The sequence below is a fragment of the Thermobia domestica genome, chromosome 6 (genome assembly GCF_964235325.1).
Source record: "Thermobia domestica chromosome 6, izTheDome1.hap1.1, whole genome shotgun sequence".
Lineage (NCBI taxonomy): Eukaryota > Metazoa > Arthropoda > Insecta > Zygentoma > Lepismatidae > Thermobia > Thermobia domestica.
In genome coordinates, this window is record NC_137459.1 from 4,448,246 (window position 1) to 4,466,088 (window position 17,843).

General features: G+C 38.7%; 1 protein-coding gene across 1 annotated transcript in view; it reads left to right on the forward strand.

Annotated features, from left to right (window-relative positions):
- The first annotated feature begins 4,863 nt into the window (after positions 1-4,863).
- The window catches only part of LOC145687821 (serine/threonine-protein kinase PLK1-like), a 168,263-nt gene continuing 155,283 nt past the window's right edge, over positions 4,864-17,843 (forward strand). Inside the window, exon 1 of the mRNA XM_081761256.1 lies at positions 4,864-5,267. Within this exon, the coding sequence (XP_081617382.1) occupies positions 5,013-5,267 (255 nt within the window). The 5' untranslated portion in view covers positions 4,864-5,012. The remainder of the gene's footprint in view (positions 5,268-17,843) is intronic.

Genomic DNA, 17,843 nt, shown 5'->3' on the forward strand with positions numbered 1-17,843 from the left:
CCCCCCCCTTTTAGTCCTCTATTCCCTTAACCTGACCCTAATTCATTTTTATCTTCTTTTACTGATATATATATATATATATATATATATATATATATATATATATATATATATATATATATATAAGGTAAACACGCCTGAATTCGACAGGCACCCGAATTCGACATACCTGTGCTTAAATGTGAAATAAGCGTAAGATGTCATCCCTGCGATCGTGAATTGAAGTGGCAACATTATGGGAGTGTCTTTTCTCGTGTCAAAAGTGCGGTTACAGTAGATGAGTCATACGCATGGAGAAAAGAAGTACATTGTTGTGTGTGTGACACTCTCTTCGAGAAAAAACACATAATCTTAAGAAAATCATAAGACGGCAGGTTATTTACGTGACTTTTATTAAAGTTAGGTTTGCTTCAAGCAAATAGTGGTACTTTAATGTTGTAAAGGAGTTTCAATCAGTGCGTTTTGTTTTCTTCTGTGAGGACAAAAGTTGGGATGTAACATGAACGGGGGTTTTTCGAAAACACAAGCCTTTATTCGTAACGTGAACCGGATTTCGACAAGGTTGTCGAATTCATGCTCAGTACTGCAAATATAATTTTAACTGAATATCTAAACGTACAAGTATGTTCAAAGTCTTTCATAAAGCTATTTGTTGCAAAATTCTCCGATAGTTGTAACCTCAGTTAGTCATGGAATGTCGAAATCAGGTTCCAGCATGTCGAATTGAGGATATCGAAGTAACTACTCAGTTCAGAAAATTTAAGTTGTGTTCTTTTGCCCGTCTGATAATTTGTGCATAATAATAAAACAATATTTGAAGCTGAGAAGAGATTACTACTACTAATAATGCGGACTTAATGTTTTACATGGATATAATTGAAGGTGTCGAATTCAGATACCGCAACTGTCGAAACCAGGTGAAGTGTGTCGAATTCGGGTTCCATTGGCGAGTTCCAGTTTCATAAAAAAAAATTAACATTAGCATTTGAGCCTTGAAGTGACTTTTAGTATTAGTAGAGACTGTACATTTCAAGGAAAAAAATGGGCCAACACCGATCAATATTATGGCCACAATAGGCAATTGATTTTGAAAAATGTCCTTAACCTGTCGAAATCCGATGCGTTTACCTTATATATATATATATACTAGCAGCGTTCACCCCGCTTCGCTGCGGTCACCCCGGAACGCAATAAACTTTGTTACTTAGATAATTTTTACTTTTTCGCTTTCAAATTGCAGTAGATGTTAACATTATAGCGCCTGTCATTTATGTTAACCCGCCGAGTGACACGGTCATGCGGGTTGCATATAAATACGTTTATTTTTACCTATGATGAACTAATAACAAAGGATTTGTACGTATGGACACCTGAATGGTCAATTATCTCAAGACACTGGTAATTAAAAATTAAAGTGATATGATAAAAACCATCTAGGGTCCAAATCCTAACAACCCCCCAAAAATGAAAGAAATTGGTTCAGCCGTATTAGCGTGATGAGTTCACAAAGGATTTGTGCGTTCTCTTATATATATATATATATATATATATATATATATATATATATATATATATATATATATATATATACAGGGTGGTAAGAAATTGTTTGAACAAGCTTCAGGAGTTGATTCCGGACACCGAAACCAGCAAAAAAAAAAAGTCCTGTGGAACTTTGGTCAGTGAGAGATAGTTTCGGCGATATAAGGTGCCGAAAGCGTGGGAAAATGAACTTCAGAGAGCTGTGATTCAAAAAGAACGCAACGTGGAGAGTGCGGTTTAAGACATGACAATCGAAGTCATACCTGCTAGATTGAAAAATGTATGTTTCCGACCTCCTCAAGATGTGTGCGGGATTCTCCAAAAGAACGTTGGGATTCCCTATAGCCTGGCAAGTAATACCTACGAAGTGAAATACGAAAAATATCGGAAAACGAAAAACGACTTTTCCGAAAAGTGAAAAATCATCGAAAAAATCTTCAAGAAACTGAAAATCACCGAAAAACGAAAAATTCAAAATAAAAGTAATAATTTCTCCAAAAAAATCGAAAATTGAAATTTTTGAAAATCGGAGAACAAATTTTTCGAATAAGGCCAAATCAAATACGACTTATGCGATTTTGTTTTAAATTTTATAAACAAACTAGGCTTTTGCTAGCTGAAGGCTCCGCCCCAAGAGCCCCGAATTTGCTCGGTCTACGGCCTCGCATCTCTTATCTATCGCCCTTTGCATCAACAGTGAATTTTGTGAATTTGCTCTTCATATTTCTTGAATCTGCCCATCCGTGGGCTTGGCCCGCACACACTTTCTTTGCTCGGCCTACGGTCTCGCACCTATTGAACCCACAATTCTATCGTTTGTTTTCCTTTTTCAACAAGATTTTGTATTTCAAGAAAACACCCATTTAAATAACATAGGAATTTCTTCATCCCCATTTAGACCATTAAAAAATTAAAAGTATTCATTTCTGGCGATTTTTCCTGTCGGTTAGTCCTGGAAGGCTACAATCATGCCAAATTTTATGATTCTAATCCTGCCGAAAGTGCCTAAACGTTTTCGGGTGTAGAAGACGTCTCATATGGAAAAGATTTTTCAGTTCCCCATAAAACCACTCTACGATCGGAATTTTTTATTTTTGATGATTAACTTAGGTAATGCTAACAAAAACGTACAAGCATACCGAATTTCAAGTTTTTATTCCAATTCTAAGTACATAAAACATGAGATTATATGTCAAAAAAAAGCCCATTTAAATAACATGAGGAAATTCTTCATCCCCTCTTTAGACCCCCTAAAAATTAAAAATATTCACGTTTGGCAATTTTCCTGTGGGTTCGGTATGTTACAATCATACCGAATTTAATCATTGTAGCCCTACAGGAAGTGCTCAATAATTTGGGGGTGTAAAAGGTGTCCCATATAAATAACATGGGAAAGATTTTTCAGTTCCCCATAAAACCACTCTAAAGTTAGATTTTTTTTTTTATTTTTACTGATTTACTTAGGCAACGCTAACGGTAATGTACAAGGATACCGAATTTCAAGTTTTTATTCAAATTCTAAGTACCTAAAACATGAGATTATAAGTTCAAAAAAAAAAAAAAAAAAAAAGGCCCATTTAAATAACATGGCGAAATTCTTCATCCCCTCTTTAGACCTCCTAAAAATTAAAAATATTCACTTTTGGCAATTTTTCTGTCGGTTAGTTCCGGAAAGCTACAATCATGCCAAATTTAATCATAGTAGCCCTACGCTCAATAATTTATGTCAGCTCATGTAGTTTTATATATATTAAGGAAGGATATTTTATTAATAACGTCAGAAAGGATAGTTTACATTTGGTTGTGTAACACTCGGTCGAAATAGTATAAAAGTCTTTTTAGGCCAGTCATCCTGAATGAAGTTTTCTAGGGTTTTCCTCATTCACACCAGGCATGTGCTGGGATGGTACCTAACGTTCAGGTCCCAGGCCGCTTCCTTCCTTCCCTTTCCTCGGATAATGTGATCGCCGAGTGACGTCATCCTCATACGTGACGGGCTAAATGACCATAGATGCTGAAAGCCCAGATATCTAAATCCTAATTACTGATCCCTACTTTTGGGCAGGGGTGCCCACAAGGGGGGGCTATGACGCAAGCTGCGTCATTGAAATATTTGGGGGGGGGTTAAAAATCTATAAATAAATACGTTTCAGGGGTGTAAAAATTAATCGAAAAGTTTTTTTTTCGTGGAAGAACACCTACGGATAGACAGTTGAGGGGGGGTGCGTCATGGACATGAGGGGGGGTGGGCACCACTGCTTTTGGGTGTGAGTTTTCTTAAGGCGAAATTTTCTTAAAACATCTTATGATTTTGTTCGTATTTCACACACACGAAAAAGTTTTAGCAACAATTGCAGCATAAGATGATGTAGTTTAAGGGATTGGATTAAGAAAGTTTAGTGTGAAGGTCGCATATCTTTTATTTCTTCTCGCTCATGCAACTGAACATAAATAAGCTTATTGGTGCAGCCAGAAAATAGTTTTTAAACGCTTTGACGATAATTCAGCGGGGGAGGAAACATGAGCGTCATTTCAGATTTTGCTTGGGGGGGGGCAAGACCCCTTGATATAAGTAAAATTTCGCGTTTTTCACTGATTTACTACTATTCTATTGATAAAATCTATATACATCCCAAACTCAGGGGGAAATGCCCCTCCCTGCCCCCCTAAATGACGCCCTTGGGAGGAAAAAAGGATATCAAAAACGGGTAAAAAGTGAGTACCCCTACACCTGACAAGCAGTTAAGTGTTCTTGATGTCGGGACGAACGCGTGTCGTACTCAATAACATTAAAAATATGACTAAACTATTGTAAAAGTACAGCACAATTACAGTCTTTGACTTTTGATAAGAATCTTCTCAGCATTTTCGTAAAGCTAATCAATCGAACGAGAGGAAACTTGAGGCTATGTGGTTAGCGAAGCACCTTTAGCGTGAGAAATCCGTGCTCTCCACTCTCATATAGCCTTACTGCTGAAATGAACGCTAAACTGAAATCAACCCACCGAGCAAAACGAATAACATTATTTCTAGAAATAAAGTATAATTTATGCATTTTTTACATAGTAAAATATATTCAACTTCTTTCACTATCAGGGAAATTAACCAGATATTTATTCCTCTACACGAAAATTTGCCATCTAATCTCATAGAATTAAATTGATAAATTATGTTCATTGTTGTAATGTGGAAAAACTTCGAACAGCAATAATCTCGACGACCAAAAATGGCGGATACCTTCCCCTCTTGCCTTCCCATAGAAGATGTTGGGTATACGAGTGACGTAGGAATACAGGCAGCGCCTCTGCCGGTTATTGGTAGCGAGTGAGTCAGTGACAGCCAGGCGTACGGAAACGGAGTTGTGTGATGCGAGCAGTCGGGTTGGGACATGATTACTTGAGGAAGCGAAGTGCACCAACTGGAATGAGTCTCTAGCGTGGAGGAGTGTGTTGTGCATTTTTGGAGTGAATATGAGCGTAGGTACAGTGAAAGTGTCACAGGGATATAAACCACCTGAGGATTTGTGGATAATGTCACCCTCCGTTACAAAAAATGATATTTATTGTAACAATGATTCTTTAGACTCTGGTGTAGCGGGGTTGCGAGACCCTCAATACACATGTAACAATACCAGTAGTAACAACAATAACGACATCGAACTACCAGAATATATAGTCGACCCAACAACAAGAACCACCTACTTAAAGGGGAAATTCCTTGGCAAGGTGAGTACAAATATATTATATCATATGAGTAGCATAATACCACAATTGACCGTGATTAACCTGTTAACGAATGTTTTTTTTCTTTCTTTTAAGCGTTAAGGACAGTGCCCCCTGGACGATTTTTGTACGCTTTAAAATGGATGTATTTAGTACCTAAGTATATATGTATATTGTTCAGGATGACATATACGGTATAGTACATCGGGAAAACATTGTGTACAGCGTCCAACACACCTGCTGATCCACAGTGCACCTGTTTGTCGGATAAAGAGCATTTGGTCCATACAAGCGGTGCAGTGGTAGGACAAAGACTCGAGCATAGTTGATGACGCCCCAACCCTACCGCTGAGCGGCGGCGTTCGACTTGGGTAAGGGTCGGGGAGGGCTTTTCACCAAGGATTTACAGGAGGGAGAAGTGGAGGGATACCCCAGAGCAGCGTTAAAAATATGTTGCAGAGTATTAGTAGTAATAGGGGTAGGATATACAGATAGGACCAATACAGGTTTCTCTTACAAAATAGTAGTACTCTTTTTCACTTTCGGTCTTGCAGGGATAACAAAGGTTTGTTTCTTTTTGTAAGCTACAGCTAAGATATTTCTGTAAGATCCTTACAGATCGATGTGAGGTCATATATTGCTGTAGATTTTTTTTTTTTTTAATTTTACCTTCTGAGTTTTGGTTGAAATTGAAAACTGTTTTCATCGCAAGTTGAACCCAATATGTCAGAAATGTTAATGGATTCAGTTTCTGGAAACATTTACTGTGGTGTAGAGACCTAAGGTGATAGTAAGATTGCAATTATCTTGTCGGCAGTTCTGAGATTTTACTTTCGCAGTTCGAAAGTACTGTCACGTAGATACGTATATGGTTAGTGTACACGCCTTCGGCGCAGGAGACCCGGGTGCATTCCCGGTAGGGGCTCATGTGGTTCGGATCCCACACTAAGCTATAGTCCACGGTGTTTTATCCAGTGTCTCGGATTTCGGGGGAAAAATCTAAAGCTCTAGGAGGAAACCGTATTTATTACCTACATGCTACACGTGGAGGGGGGAAGGGGGTTTACCCTCTAACATGTCTAGATGAAACACTGCACGTCTCATACAGCCTCTGTGCTGAACGTGACACTAAGCTCGAAATTGACTAACCAAAGAACCAGTAGTAACAAGTGTAAATATGGATTGAGGTGAGACTCCTGATTTCATCACAATGTTCCATTGTGTTTGTTAAAATCTGTTCTCTTTAAGTTATTTGTGGCATTTAGATCGTAAATGCACTTTTGGATTATACGGTTTAACCTTTTGAGGTTATATGATTGGAATATCGAGGAGTGGAATGTATTTCGTTTAAATGATCCTTTAGTTGGTGGTAGTAGAAGTGTTTAAAGACTAAGCAGGCAACAACGCGTGGGTTACTGTGTCTTTCTTCGCGATGGGGAGCCTTGATGTTGCGGGCATTTAAAACTTTGGATGAGCAGACAGTGTTGCAACATGTCCGTGGGCTGTGCGCAAGTTACCAATTGTCTATCTACTTCGATTGTTTTGTTTCTCGGTCGGTATTTCCTGTAGGTATGCATTCACAATTTCATTAGTATTGACATTTCATTGAACTCTCCTGCTTCTAGTGGTTAGTACGCGTGGCTTTTGTTCGCTTGGTCCATGGTTCGATCTCTGTTGGGGACACTGGGATTCAGTGGAAGCCGGCAGGTTATTGAATGCCTTGTTGACGAGGGCGCTCATCAGGGGGGCAAGGTGGGGCGCGTGCCACCCTAAGAGAAAATCGTACTTCGTAATATCGAAAGCCGAATAGAATTTTTACGTTATAGCAAAATTTGAAACTATATTTGAAGCCTCGCTTATATCCCCCCCCCCTTGGAAACCACAACATGGGCGCCCTTGCTTGTTGATGGCATTAGTTGGAATGGGTGTTTTCCAGGGACTTCTAACTCGCGGAGACTTTTGAGTGCAAAGCCAGGTGAAGTTCAACGAGAGTTATCTCATCGGCTTTTCCTAATTAGTTAGAATGTAATTGAGAATGGTGTCATTTCCCTTCGAAACTCAATTTACATTGAACGGCAAAGGTCAGTATAATGCTATGCAATACTAACAGATAGAGTGTAAATGTGCCGTTAGCATTGTTTGTATTCGAGAGGTCGTGGTTTCGAATTCGTTTCATCTTGGCTAAGGTTTACCATTTTTGTTCCAAGTGAATGCTGAGGTGGTATCGACTTAAGAAATTTTGTTTCTAATATATTCGGAGTAGAATAGCGTCGTGGCTGCATCAGAAAGCAGCTTAAACACACAACATATTAGGAATGTTGAGTAAAGGGACTTGTTTATACATGTCAGTTTTTTTTTTTTTTAAATAATGCATTCTGGAATAAGGAGAGAATATGAGAACTTACCAATTCCCAGGTGTGCTAAGTAAGCATTGCGTGGCAGGCTTTTGTTGTTGTTGTTGTTTGAATTAAAGCATCAGGTATTCTGCCGTTATTGGTGGGTCCTTGTCGCAACTGAGAACCTTCCATGTTCCGCGGTCTCCAGCTCATCACCTCGTCTTGGTACGATTTTTCTGTTTTGATGCCGCCCAACTGTAGCCTCCTTCGACCCCCCCCTCCCTTTCCTGCCACATGAGTGCTTTTTTTTCAGTAAATGTAAAGTTCATTAACCATAACTTTAAAACTTAACACGTGTAAACAAAATATCTGATAGTATGTGGAAGTCATCGTTCGGTTGGAAATATCTGACAATGAGCAGTCTTTAATAAACAGTTACCCTAGCAACCTGAAAGTTTTCCCGTTTCGTTGGTCTATCTGAAGATAACTTTAAAACTATATATCAGACGCGCACACTCTATCCTGCGTAGCTAGTAGTTTAGTGTTTGCGATTTTTGCTCGAGGGCTCATAATGGCTTAATTCGTTGAAGGGTGGTTTAGGGCAAGGTTCTACAAGACAGGTCCCCCTTCCCATTTATCTATAATAAAGACAGAAAACATGCCCTGCGGGGCTCTAAGCCACCTTCACTCCCTGACGCTCGCTCGGCAATACTCTGATTTAAATATTAATCTTTGGTACAGAAAGAAACCAACTTAGCTACTAACCTGTATGGAGGGACCTGTGTTCTTAGAACCTTCCCGTGGTTTAGTGATAGAGCGCTCACCTATGGTGCGCGGGGTTCTTGATTTGATCGCCAGCCACGTGAGTTAATAGTCAGCATCTGTTATTTCACAATATTCCGTCTCGTCTCCGTAAAGTGCGTAACATAGGACGTGTAAAATCAAACTTCACTTTATTTCGATTTATGTGCGAATATCAGTGATTAAACCGTAGATTCGCATCTCATCTTAGAGCTGAAGAGTGAAATGAAATGAAATTGTTTTACGTCCCACGCGTATGCGGCATAGGCTAAAGGAGACGCTGATGAGAATGAAGTAAGTGGGAGGAAACGGGAGAACCCACGCACATGGTGTTTGTTCACTACAAAACTCACTTGGCGCGAGGTGGGATCGCACCAAGTATCCCATGCACCAAAGGTGAACGCTTTGCCACTATTCCACCGCGGCCCCTAGCGCTGAAGAATGATATTGAACTATAGAGATATTCTGTAAATACCGTACCGTATAATGCTGAGTTTCCTTTCATCTTAGATATACGATATTCTTCGATCGACCCGATTTCAAACGGAAAATATTTCCTGACTTGGAACTCTCTCTCTCTCTCTCTCTCTCTCTCTCTCTCTCTCTCTCTCTCTCTTCTTTCTTTCTTTCTTTCTTTCTTTCTCTGAAACAATTCAGGTTCTCTGCGGACGTAGATAGCTTTTGTGTGAAGGCTTGGTATCATTCGATGGCGTGAAAACTATTTACGACTCCATCCCTCCGATCGATAATTAGACAACGCTGTGAAGGAAGCTGCTGGTTATTCTCATAGCAAGAGGGAAAATACGTATACAACGGTGACCGAGATGTCCGCTTTGCTTTACGCAAGAAGAGAGCTTAAAACTACGGTGCTATATACAGGATGTATCGAAAGTCAAGGTTCATAGTCCATCTCTGTTATGAGTAGGTGATGAAATGTCCTCTTTTCTCTGGTATCGCGGGCACAATGCGAATGATACACATATTACAAGCTTTAAAACAATAAATAATAAGTTTGGTGTTTATATTTTGCCCATTTTAAGCTTTTTTGGCTATTTTTTCTAAGTTTGATTTTTTTTTTTTTTTTCGTAATTTTGGTGACTCCGAGATTAGGAGACATACAGTTTAAGGTGGAACCCAAGCTGCTGTAATGAGCTCAAATTTCAAATTCAATAGTAGAATCATGGACCCCGTGCACGAAAATAGAGGACAAGGCTTTGTGTTGTAAATTACGCCACTGGCTGTAATCCTATTTCCTCTCTCTGTTAATTATCAATGGATGGTGAGTGCAATGTCAAGGATGTCCATTTCATCTATCCTCACGAATTAAGTATAAGTGAAATTGATGGTTATGAAGAATCATGAATGTTCTGGAGGAAGGGCTTAATTTTGTTTAAATCTTTCATTGTTATTTCTCACACCTCATGTGTTGTGGGTTCGACGTTAAATTGTATATTCACGTCTCATATAGCGTAGTGTTGAAAGAGACGTTACTCTAATTCAACCGACAATCAATTCCGGCTTGAATTGAAAGTCGTAAAAACGTAAAACCCGCGTTTGCTTTGCGTGGGAGGCTTAGCAAGCAAAGCAGAGGGCTTTTTTATTTTTAACCTTTTCAGGACCAGCGGCTCAGAGGTTGAACCAGCAGTTTAAACCTCCGTAACTCGGCTCTCAATTAACGTAGAGAGGTGGTTTAGGTCTTTCTCTTTAGGAAGGATGAGCATTTTATCTACATCGGGGGCTCTGTAGCGGAAGGGTAGGGGAAAATTTGGATATTTTTTATTTCCTTCTCCCCCTCAGGATTTGGGAGGGGAAACTCACCCTAAAGCAGCTACAAGCGCAAAGAGTGGTATCAACAAAGGTAAATGAACTAGTGATACCCTGAGTATGGCCATTGGCCTTGCGAAGGTGAATTGGAGGGGTATTGCATTTTCCCTTTTCAGTGTATATTTCCTTATAAAAGAACATTACTTGAAAATTGTGGAGCGCTGGCAACATTTACCATACGCCCAAACAGATGTCACATCTACAGCCACCCATGTAAGTACCTGGACCCCAAGTAATGGAATTATAGTAGTCAGGGGTCCAGGTACTTTTGTGGTTGACTGTACGTCGGACGTTCGGAACGGCCATATAAAAAAATGGAAGACTCAGATATGTTAGCAAGGGAGAGAGACATTCGGAACATCTTAACTACGAGAATCATCATCATATATATATATATATATATATATATATATATATATATATATATATATATATATATATATATATATATATATATATATATATATATATATCGATGGACTCGGACGTTAGCAGCCCTAGCGACGCGTCTGTCACAGACATGAACGATAGCCCGTTGAACATCTTATAGGATGCAGATTCCAACAAGGTAACTTTTGTACCTCCTGTGTCCAACCCGTAAAAGAGCAATAAAGAAAAAAAAAAAGTCGTGAAGAAACTGTTTCGAAGTGTGTGGGATGCTGGTAACACTGTTATTTGTCTTACGTTGGGGGAACAAAAGTTACCTCATTGGAATCTCTCTCTCATAAGCTTTCCAACGAGGTATGGCTTATATTTTTGTGACGATTAGGGTCGTCGCTAAGACTTCCAAATTCAGAGTAGACCAAAATATTTCGAAAAATATAGACAGGGTCGAAAAATATATACAGGGTGATTCCAGTAGGAAAAATGTTCAGGATTTTTCTCACTTGGTGTTGAAATTTCTCCATTTTTTTTACGTGATTGTACCAAATGTCTGGCGTACGCAGGAAAATACTTTTTCCTGTGTATGACAGAAAATACTGTCAGCCTGTCACATATTTTCAAAAACAAAAATTTCTATTTTTTAACCTACGGGCTTGGCAAGGGCGGACTAGAGTTAACACATTGGATTATGTGTTCCATAAGCTTTACAGTGAGGTATAGTTCATGTCCCTGTGACAATTAGAAGGGGTACTAGAGCCGCCAACGTAAAGTTCTACGATTTTCTTAAAATGCCTATCGGTCGTGAAATGATTAAAGAGATGAGTGGTTGGGGTTCTTTTTAATACTGTTGAATGGTGCGATCACTTTTCTGAAAATATTTAGAAATCGTCAGTCATGAAACCCTAAACTTTAAATAACTATTTGTAATGTCTTAGAAAGATTTCTCTCTACCAAGTTACTTTCAAGGCATAGTAAAATTCTATGAAAAAATGCTCAAGGAAAATAGCATCTTAAAATGTCGTTCGCAAATACTTCCAAGAATCTGAGTGATTTTTCTTCTATTTTGCTTTCGCGTATGTTATCAATACATAATACGAAGTGTCATGGCATTAAAACTGATTTGAAGTAGAAGAGATAATGGAAGTTAGTGATAGGTCAGTCCTAAAGACGGTTGCAGTTTTATTCTTCGTTGTTCGTGATGTCATTTAGGCTGAGTGGCCATGGTAGGGAGTCCTTTGCCACATGAGTTGGTCAATTTGGAAGATTTCCAATGACTTCTTGAAAGAAGTGTTTGCACTTACTCTATCTCCAGAAGTATTCCTTCTGTGGATGAGCTTTAAAGAGTAAAATATAGATAATATGTATAACCTCTTATTGATGTACTCACTAATTACATACTTTTGCATTCTTACATTTACCGTCGGTTCAATTGTTCCAAGATTGGGGGTTGGGCGGGGGTGAGATTTTATCATTCTTTTTAGTTACGTTGTTTCACTTATAAACTAAGTCAAATCAAAATGGGGGTGGCTCAGTGGTGGAGCGTTTCTCTGGCGTGTGGGGTCTCTGGTTCGATCGTAGCACGCGCCAAGTTTGTGGTGGCAAGCACCGTGTATGTGTTTTTTCCCAGGTTCTCCCGTTTCCTTCCACTTCAATCATTTCAACATTGCATTCATTTCTCATCACAGTCTCCTTAAACCTAGCCGGCAGCGACGCAACTACAATAATTGTCGCCCGAGTCAAGAACTTGCCTTAGCGCCCCTCCCTGACCAACCAAACCAAAACTTTCCCCGACTACACGTAAGTTCGCATCATACCGCGATTCTCCTATTCAATTTTTTTCTTCAAATGATAAAGCTTTATTTCAAAATTGAAGGACAAAATTTAATTTTTAGTACAAGAGAAAATACCAAACTAATTGGTATTTAATTGACAAATAATCTGAGTAGCATGCTTGGCTTGTTCTTTTAGTCTTATAATAACTGCAAATCACAAGGTTTTTGGAATTATATCCGCATATGTGTAGAATTAATCAACAATAATAGAATATTTATTTATGGAATAGAATATTCTGCAATCAAGCTGTTGTCTCGGGTATTATACTCTTACATTTTTGCAAATCTTTTAAATCGATGTAAGTTAAATGAAAACTCAAAAAGCTGAAACTAAAATTACTTTCCGGGCTCTTTTGGCAGCAAAGGTTTTTACGATATCATCAAAAGATATCTTTGAAGCTAACTTACGCTCTATGGATATGATCCTAAGGTTGGTGAGTCGTTGTTGTCCTGTTAACTTTGAGTTTTTTTTATGGTCTTTAGTTTGATAAAACTCCTTTTCTTGTTTTATAGTGAAAATAAATATTTGCCCAGCTCTACGCTCCCCTCCCAATCCGGGGACCCGGGGGGCTCCCCCTTACTTACGTCACTGGTAGCCGGCATAAGTGTAGAACGTAAAACAAAGATTTCCTTTAAACTGAAACGTAACATAATGTATAAATAACTGTAGCACTTTTATTTTCACCATAGTTATCGAGTAAGTCACGGATTCGCATGGAAAGTAATAAAATTTCAATTTTGTTTCGTCGCTTGAAACTAGTCCATTTTTGTCTATACAATTAGTTATATTCGGGAAAGACAAGGTAGATAGTTTTTCTTCTTGATTTAGAGCAAATATTACCCTCCCCTTAACTCTTATCGAAGCTTTGTCATCGGAAGTTGGAACCATACCTTGCATGCCGTGTATCGTACAGTTCCGTGGGCGTTGTACAGCCAACATAGATAATTTCTTTTATCTCTAATCTTAGGGGGATTTTTTTGACGAACCTGTGTTGCTGATAACCTACTTCCTGGTACGGTAAAAGTATATATAAAGCATTTTTTTTTCTTTCGTGTAGAATGGAAGCTTATGTTATTAATATCAAGCAGTGTTCGGGAGGTGGTTATAATTCTCACTGGATGGGATCCTGTGATATGGTTTTGTTTCCTCTGGCCATGTGAACTTTCCTCTTTTTCTAAGCTATAAGGAATTTCTTCCCTGATTAATCATTCTACTTTGAATTCTCGAAGGTTCATTTCATTCATTCAGCCTTCCTTGAAATGCAGTTGGACATTTACCAGACTGGTGTAAGCCAGTGGTTAGTGTTTTTGCTTTCCAAACAGAGAGTCCCGTTTTAATTCCATCAAAATAATGCCGGGTTTCTTTATTCCTGTGGGGCCCACACTAGTGTTCTCCCATTTGCACCTACGTCTTCCTAATGGTCGTTTCTGATTGGATTTCCAGTAAAAACCCTAAAAGCGTTCCTATTTTCTTTCACCCTGGCCACGACCTGCCCACCTGGGCCTCCTAGACTTGATCTTAACACTGTTTGATAAACTGTTTATACATATAACTAGCCTTCGGCTAGCTGGAGGCTCCATCCCCAGACTCCCACGTTTGCTCGGATTACGGCCACGCACTCTATCAGCCTTTCCATCAAGATTGAATTTCTTGCCTTTGTTCCTTATTTACGTTTCCTCAATTTAGACCATCTGGGGGCTTAGCCTCTTGGTCCCTGAGTTTACTCGGCCTACGGCCTCGCACCTCTTAAATAAACCCGAAGTTCTCCCAAATTCCAAGTTTTTTTTTTTCCTATTTCAACTATCTAAAGATAATATTTTGTATACCAAGAAGATGCCCATTTAAATAACGTCGGAATTTCTTCATCCCCTTTTTAGACCCCTTAAATACTAAAAATATTCACTTTTGACAATTCCTCTGTAGGTTAGTCCCAGAAGGCTACAATCATGCGATATTTCATCATTCTAATCCTGCCGGAAGTTCCTAAACATTTTGGAGTGTAGATGTCCCATATAAAAGACACGGGAAAGATTTTCCAGTTCTCCATAAAACCGCTCTACACTTGGAAATTTTTACTTTTGGTGATTTACTTAGTTAACGGTAACGAAACCGTACAAGCGTACCGAATTTCAAGTTTTTATTCCAATTTTAAGTACCTAAAATATGAGATTATAGGTCCAAGAATGGCCCATTTAAATAACATGGGGAATTTTTTCATCTTCCTTTCGACCTTACACAACTTGGCAATTTTTCTGTCGGTTAGTCCCGAAAAACTACAATTATGTCAAATTTAATCAATGTAGCCCTACAGGTAGTGCCCAATAATTTTGGGACGTAAAAGGTGTCCCATATAAATAACATGAAGATTTTTCAGTTCCCCATAAAACCGCTCTAATGTTATTATTTTTATTTTTAGTAATTTACTTAGGCAGCGCTAACGAAGCCGTACAATCATAACGAATTTCAAGATTTTATTCTAATTCCTAGTATTTAAGACATGGGATTATAGATCCAGAAAAAGGTCTATTTAAATAACATGGGTATTTTCTTCACCTTCATGCCTCCTTTAGACCCCATTAAAATTTAAAATATTCACTTTTGGCAATTTTCCTATGGGTTATTCCCGGAAAGCTACAATCGCGCCAATTTTCAACTTTCCACGTTAACCAGAAGCATCCATTTATTTTATGTCAGTTCATGTAGTTTTATATAGAGTTAGGATATAAATGGTATATGTATGTTGCACCGTAACTGTAAGACCCCACTAACCTCTGGTGCATGTGGTCCTTGTATCGCAGCTCGCGCCAAGTGAACTTTGTAGTGGAAAAACACCGTGTACGTAGATTTTCTCGGGGCTCTTCCGTTTCCTCCCATTTTCCTCATTCCACTATTTCTTTTCTCATCACTGTATCCTTTAGCCTAGCTGGCCTAATCGTGGGACGTAAAACTTAGATTTGTTTTCATTTCATTTCTATGACCCTCGTAGCAGATATATAGGAGGCGAAGGAGACGAAAATGATCAAAAACTAACACTATTAGTGTCAAACCCATAGTTTTCGGTTCTATGAGCTGATTGGTGACAGTTTCAGTGCAATTTAAATCCACGTTCAGCCTCCCAGTAAAGATAAGACAGCCCTTGCACACTTATTGGGAGGGGGGATACATTTAAGAATGATCGAAAGCTGCTGATATTAGAAGTGAATCCGGAGTTTTCGGGCTTACTGAGATGAACAGTGATACTTCCGATCCAGTTTAAATCCAAATTCCACCCTATTAGTACTCCTGACGTAGGGAAATGTATATATTAATTAGTATCTTATATGGACTATATGATTGTATATATTGTGTATTTACCCTCAAAAGCCACCTTGAGTATGGGGACTAAAATACCATATGGGATCATGCATGCTTCATTAGAATTGCTACTTAATTTGGATCGTTTTATTTTTTCCTTTTCGCGTTAATATATAAAACAATGTAAAAGCAATTTCAATACATTTTACTGCTAGTACGTTGAGAAGCATCTCTTACAATGATACAATCTTGAGCGGAAGATCCAAAAATATTAAACTGTTATCAATATAGTAACTTTGACAGTTGTTGTGAGAAACACAACCTTTCGTGCAGATGCGGCACAGTGGCTCAATAATAGTGCTTGATTCTGTTTTGTGAGGTCGTTGGTTCGGTCCCCTTCCAAGCAAGAGTAGTAGTGGCCCCGTTATATTGCGTCGAGTCAGCAAAAATTTTTGTGACGTCATAGGTCAAAGGTCAATGACCTTGGCCCGGGGTCAATGACCTAGGGGTACCTAGGACCACCCCCTCTAAATTTTGGCAGGGGTACCTTGACCCACCCCCTAAATTTTGGCAGGGGTACATAGGACCACCCCCCTTAAATTTTGGAAATTGCCACATTTAAAAATTTGGTATGGTAGCCTAGGACCATAGTATGTACCTCTATCAGTATTGGGTGTCTATGTCGTTCCCTTTTATGGGTAAAAAATTGCCAAAAATTTAAATTTCGGGGGTTTTTGACCTAATTTATCCCCTTGGATGAGGTATTATTACCCTATATAGTTATATGGGCGTATACAGGGGTCCATTACCTTTCATAAGACATGGGTATATTAATGCACCCCTTGAAAAATTTGGGAGGGGTACCATGGCCCACCCCTTAAATTTTGGAAATTGCCCAATTTCAACATTGGGTATTATAGTACCGGACCCTAATATGTATCATGATAAATTTGGGTGGTCCACCTTGTTCCCTTCTAGGGGTACAAAATTGCCAAAACTATAAACGTAAGCAATACGTTGTACCACGTGTTTGGTTTCGACCTAAGTTATCCCTTTGATGAGGTGTTATTACCCTATATGGTTATATGGGCGTATACAGGAGTCCATTACCTTTCATAAGACATGGGAATATTAATGCACCCCTTTAAAAATTTGGGAGGGGTACCTTGGCCCACCCCTTCATTTTTAGAAATTGCCCAATTTAAACATTTGGTATTATAGTATAGGACGCTAATATGGATCACTATAAATTTGGGTGGTCCACCTCGTTCCCTTTTAGGGGTACAAAATTGCCAAAATATAAACGTAAGCAATACGTTATACCACGTGTTTTGTTTCGACCTAAGTTATCCTTTTGATGAGGTGTTATTACCCTATATGGTTATATGGGCGTATACAGGGGTCCATTACCTTTCATAAGGCATGGGTATATTAATGCACCCCTTTAAAAATTTGGGAGGGGTACCTTGGCCCACCCCTTCATTTTTAGAAATTGCCCAATTTAAACATTTGGTATTATAGTATAGGACGCTAATATGGATCACTATAAATTTGGATGGTCCATCTCGTTCCCTTTCATGGGTACGAAATTGCCAAATTTAGGTACAACCACGTGTTTGGTTTTTAATTTATTCCCTTGGATGAGGTCCTATTACCTTATATGGTTATATGGTCATGTATAGGGGTCCATTTCCTATCATAAGACATAGGTACATTTTTGCACGCCTTTAAATTTTTGGGAGAGGTACCTTCGCCCACCCCTTTAATTTTGGAAATTGTTCAATTTAAACATTTGGTATTACAGTATAGGACCCTAATATGGATCACTATAAATTTGGGTGGTCCACCTCGTTCCCTTTTTAGGGGTACAAAATTGCCAAAATATAAACGTAAGCAATACGTTGTACCACGTGTTTGGTTTTTGACCTAATTTATCTCCTTGGATGAGGTCCTATTACCTTATATGGTTATATTGTAATGTATAGGTGTTCATTTCCTATCATAAGACATAGGTACATTGGTGCATCCCTTTTAATTTTAGGAGAGGTACGTACCTTGGCCCGCCCCTTAAATTTTGGATTTTTTTTTGATTTAAGCATTCGGTATT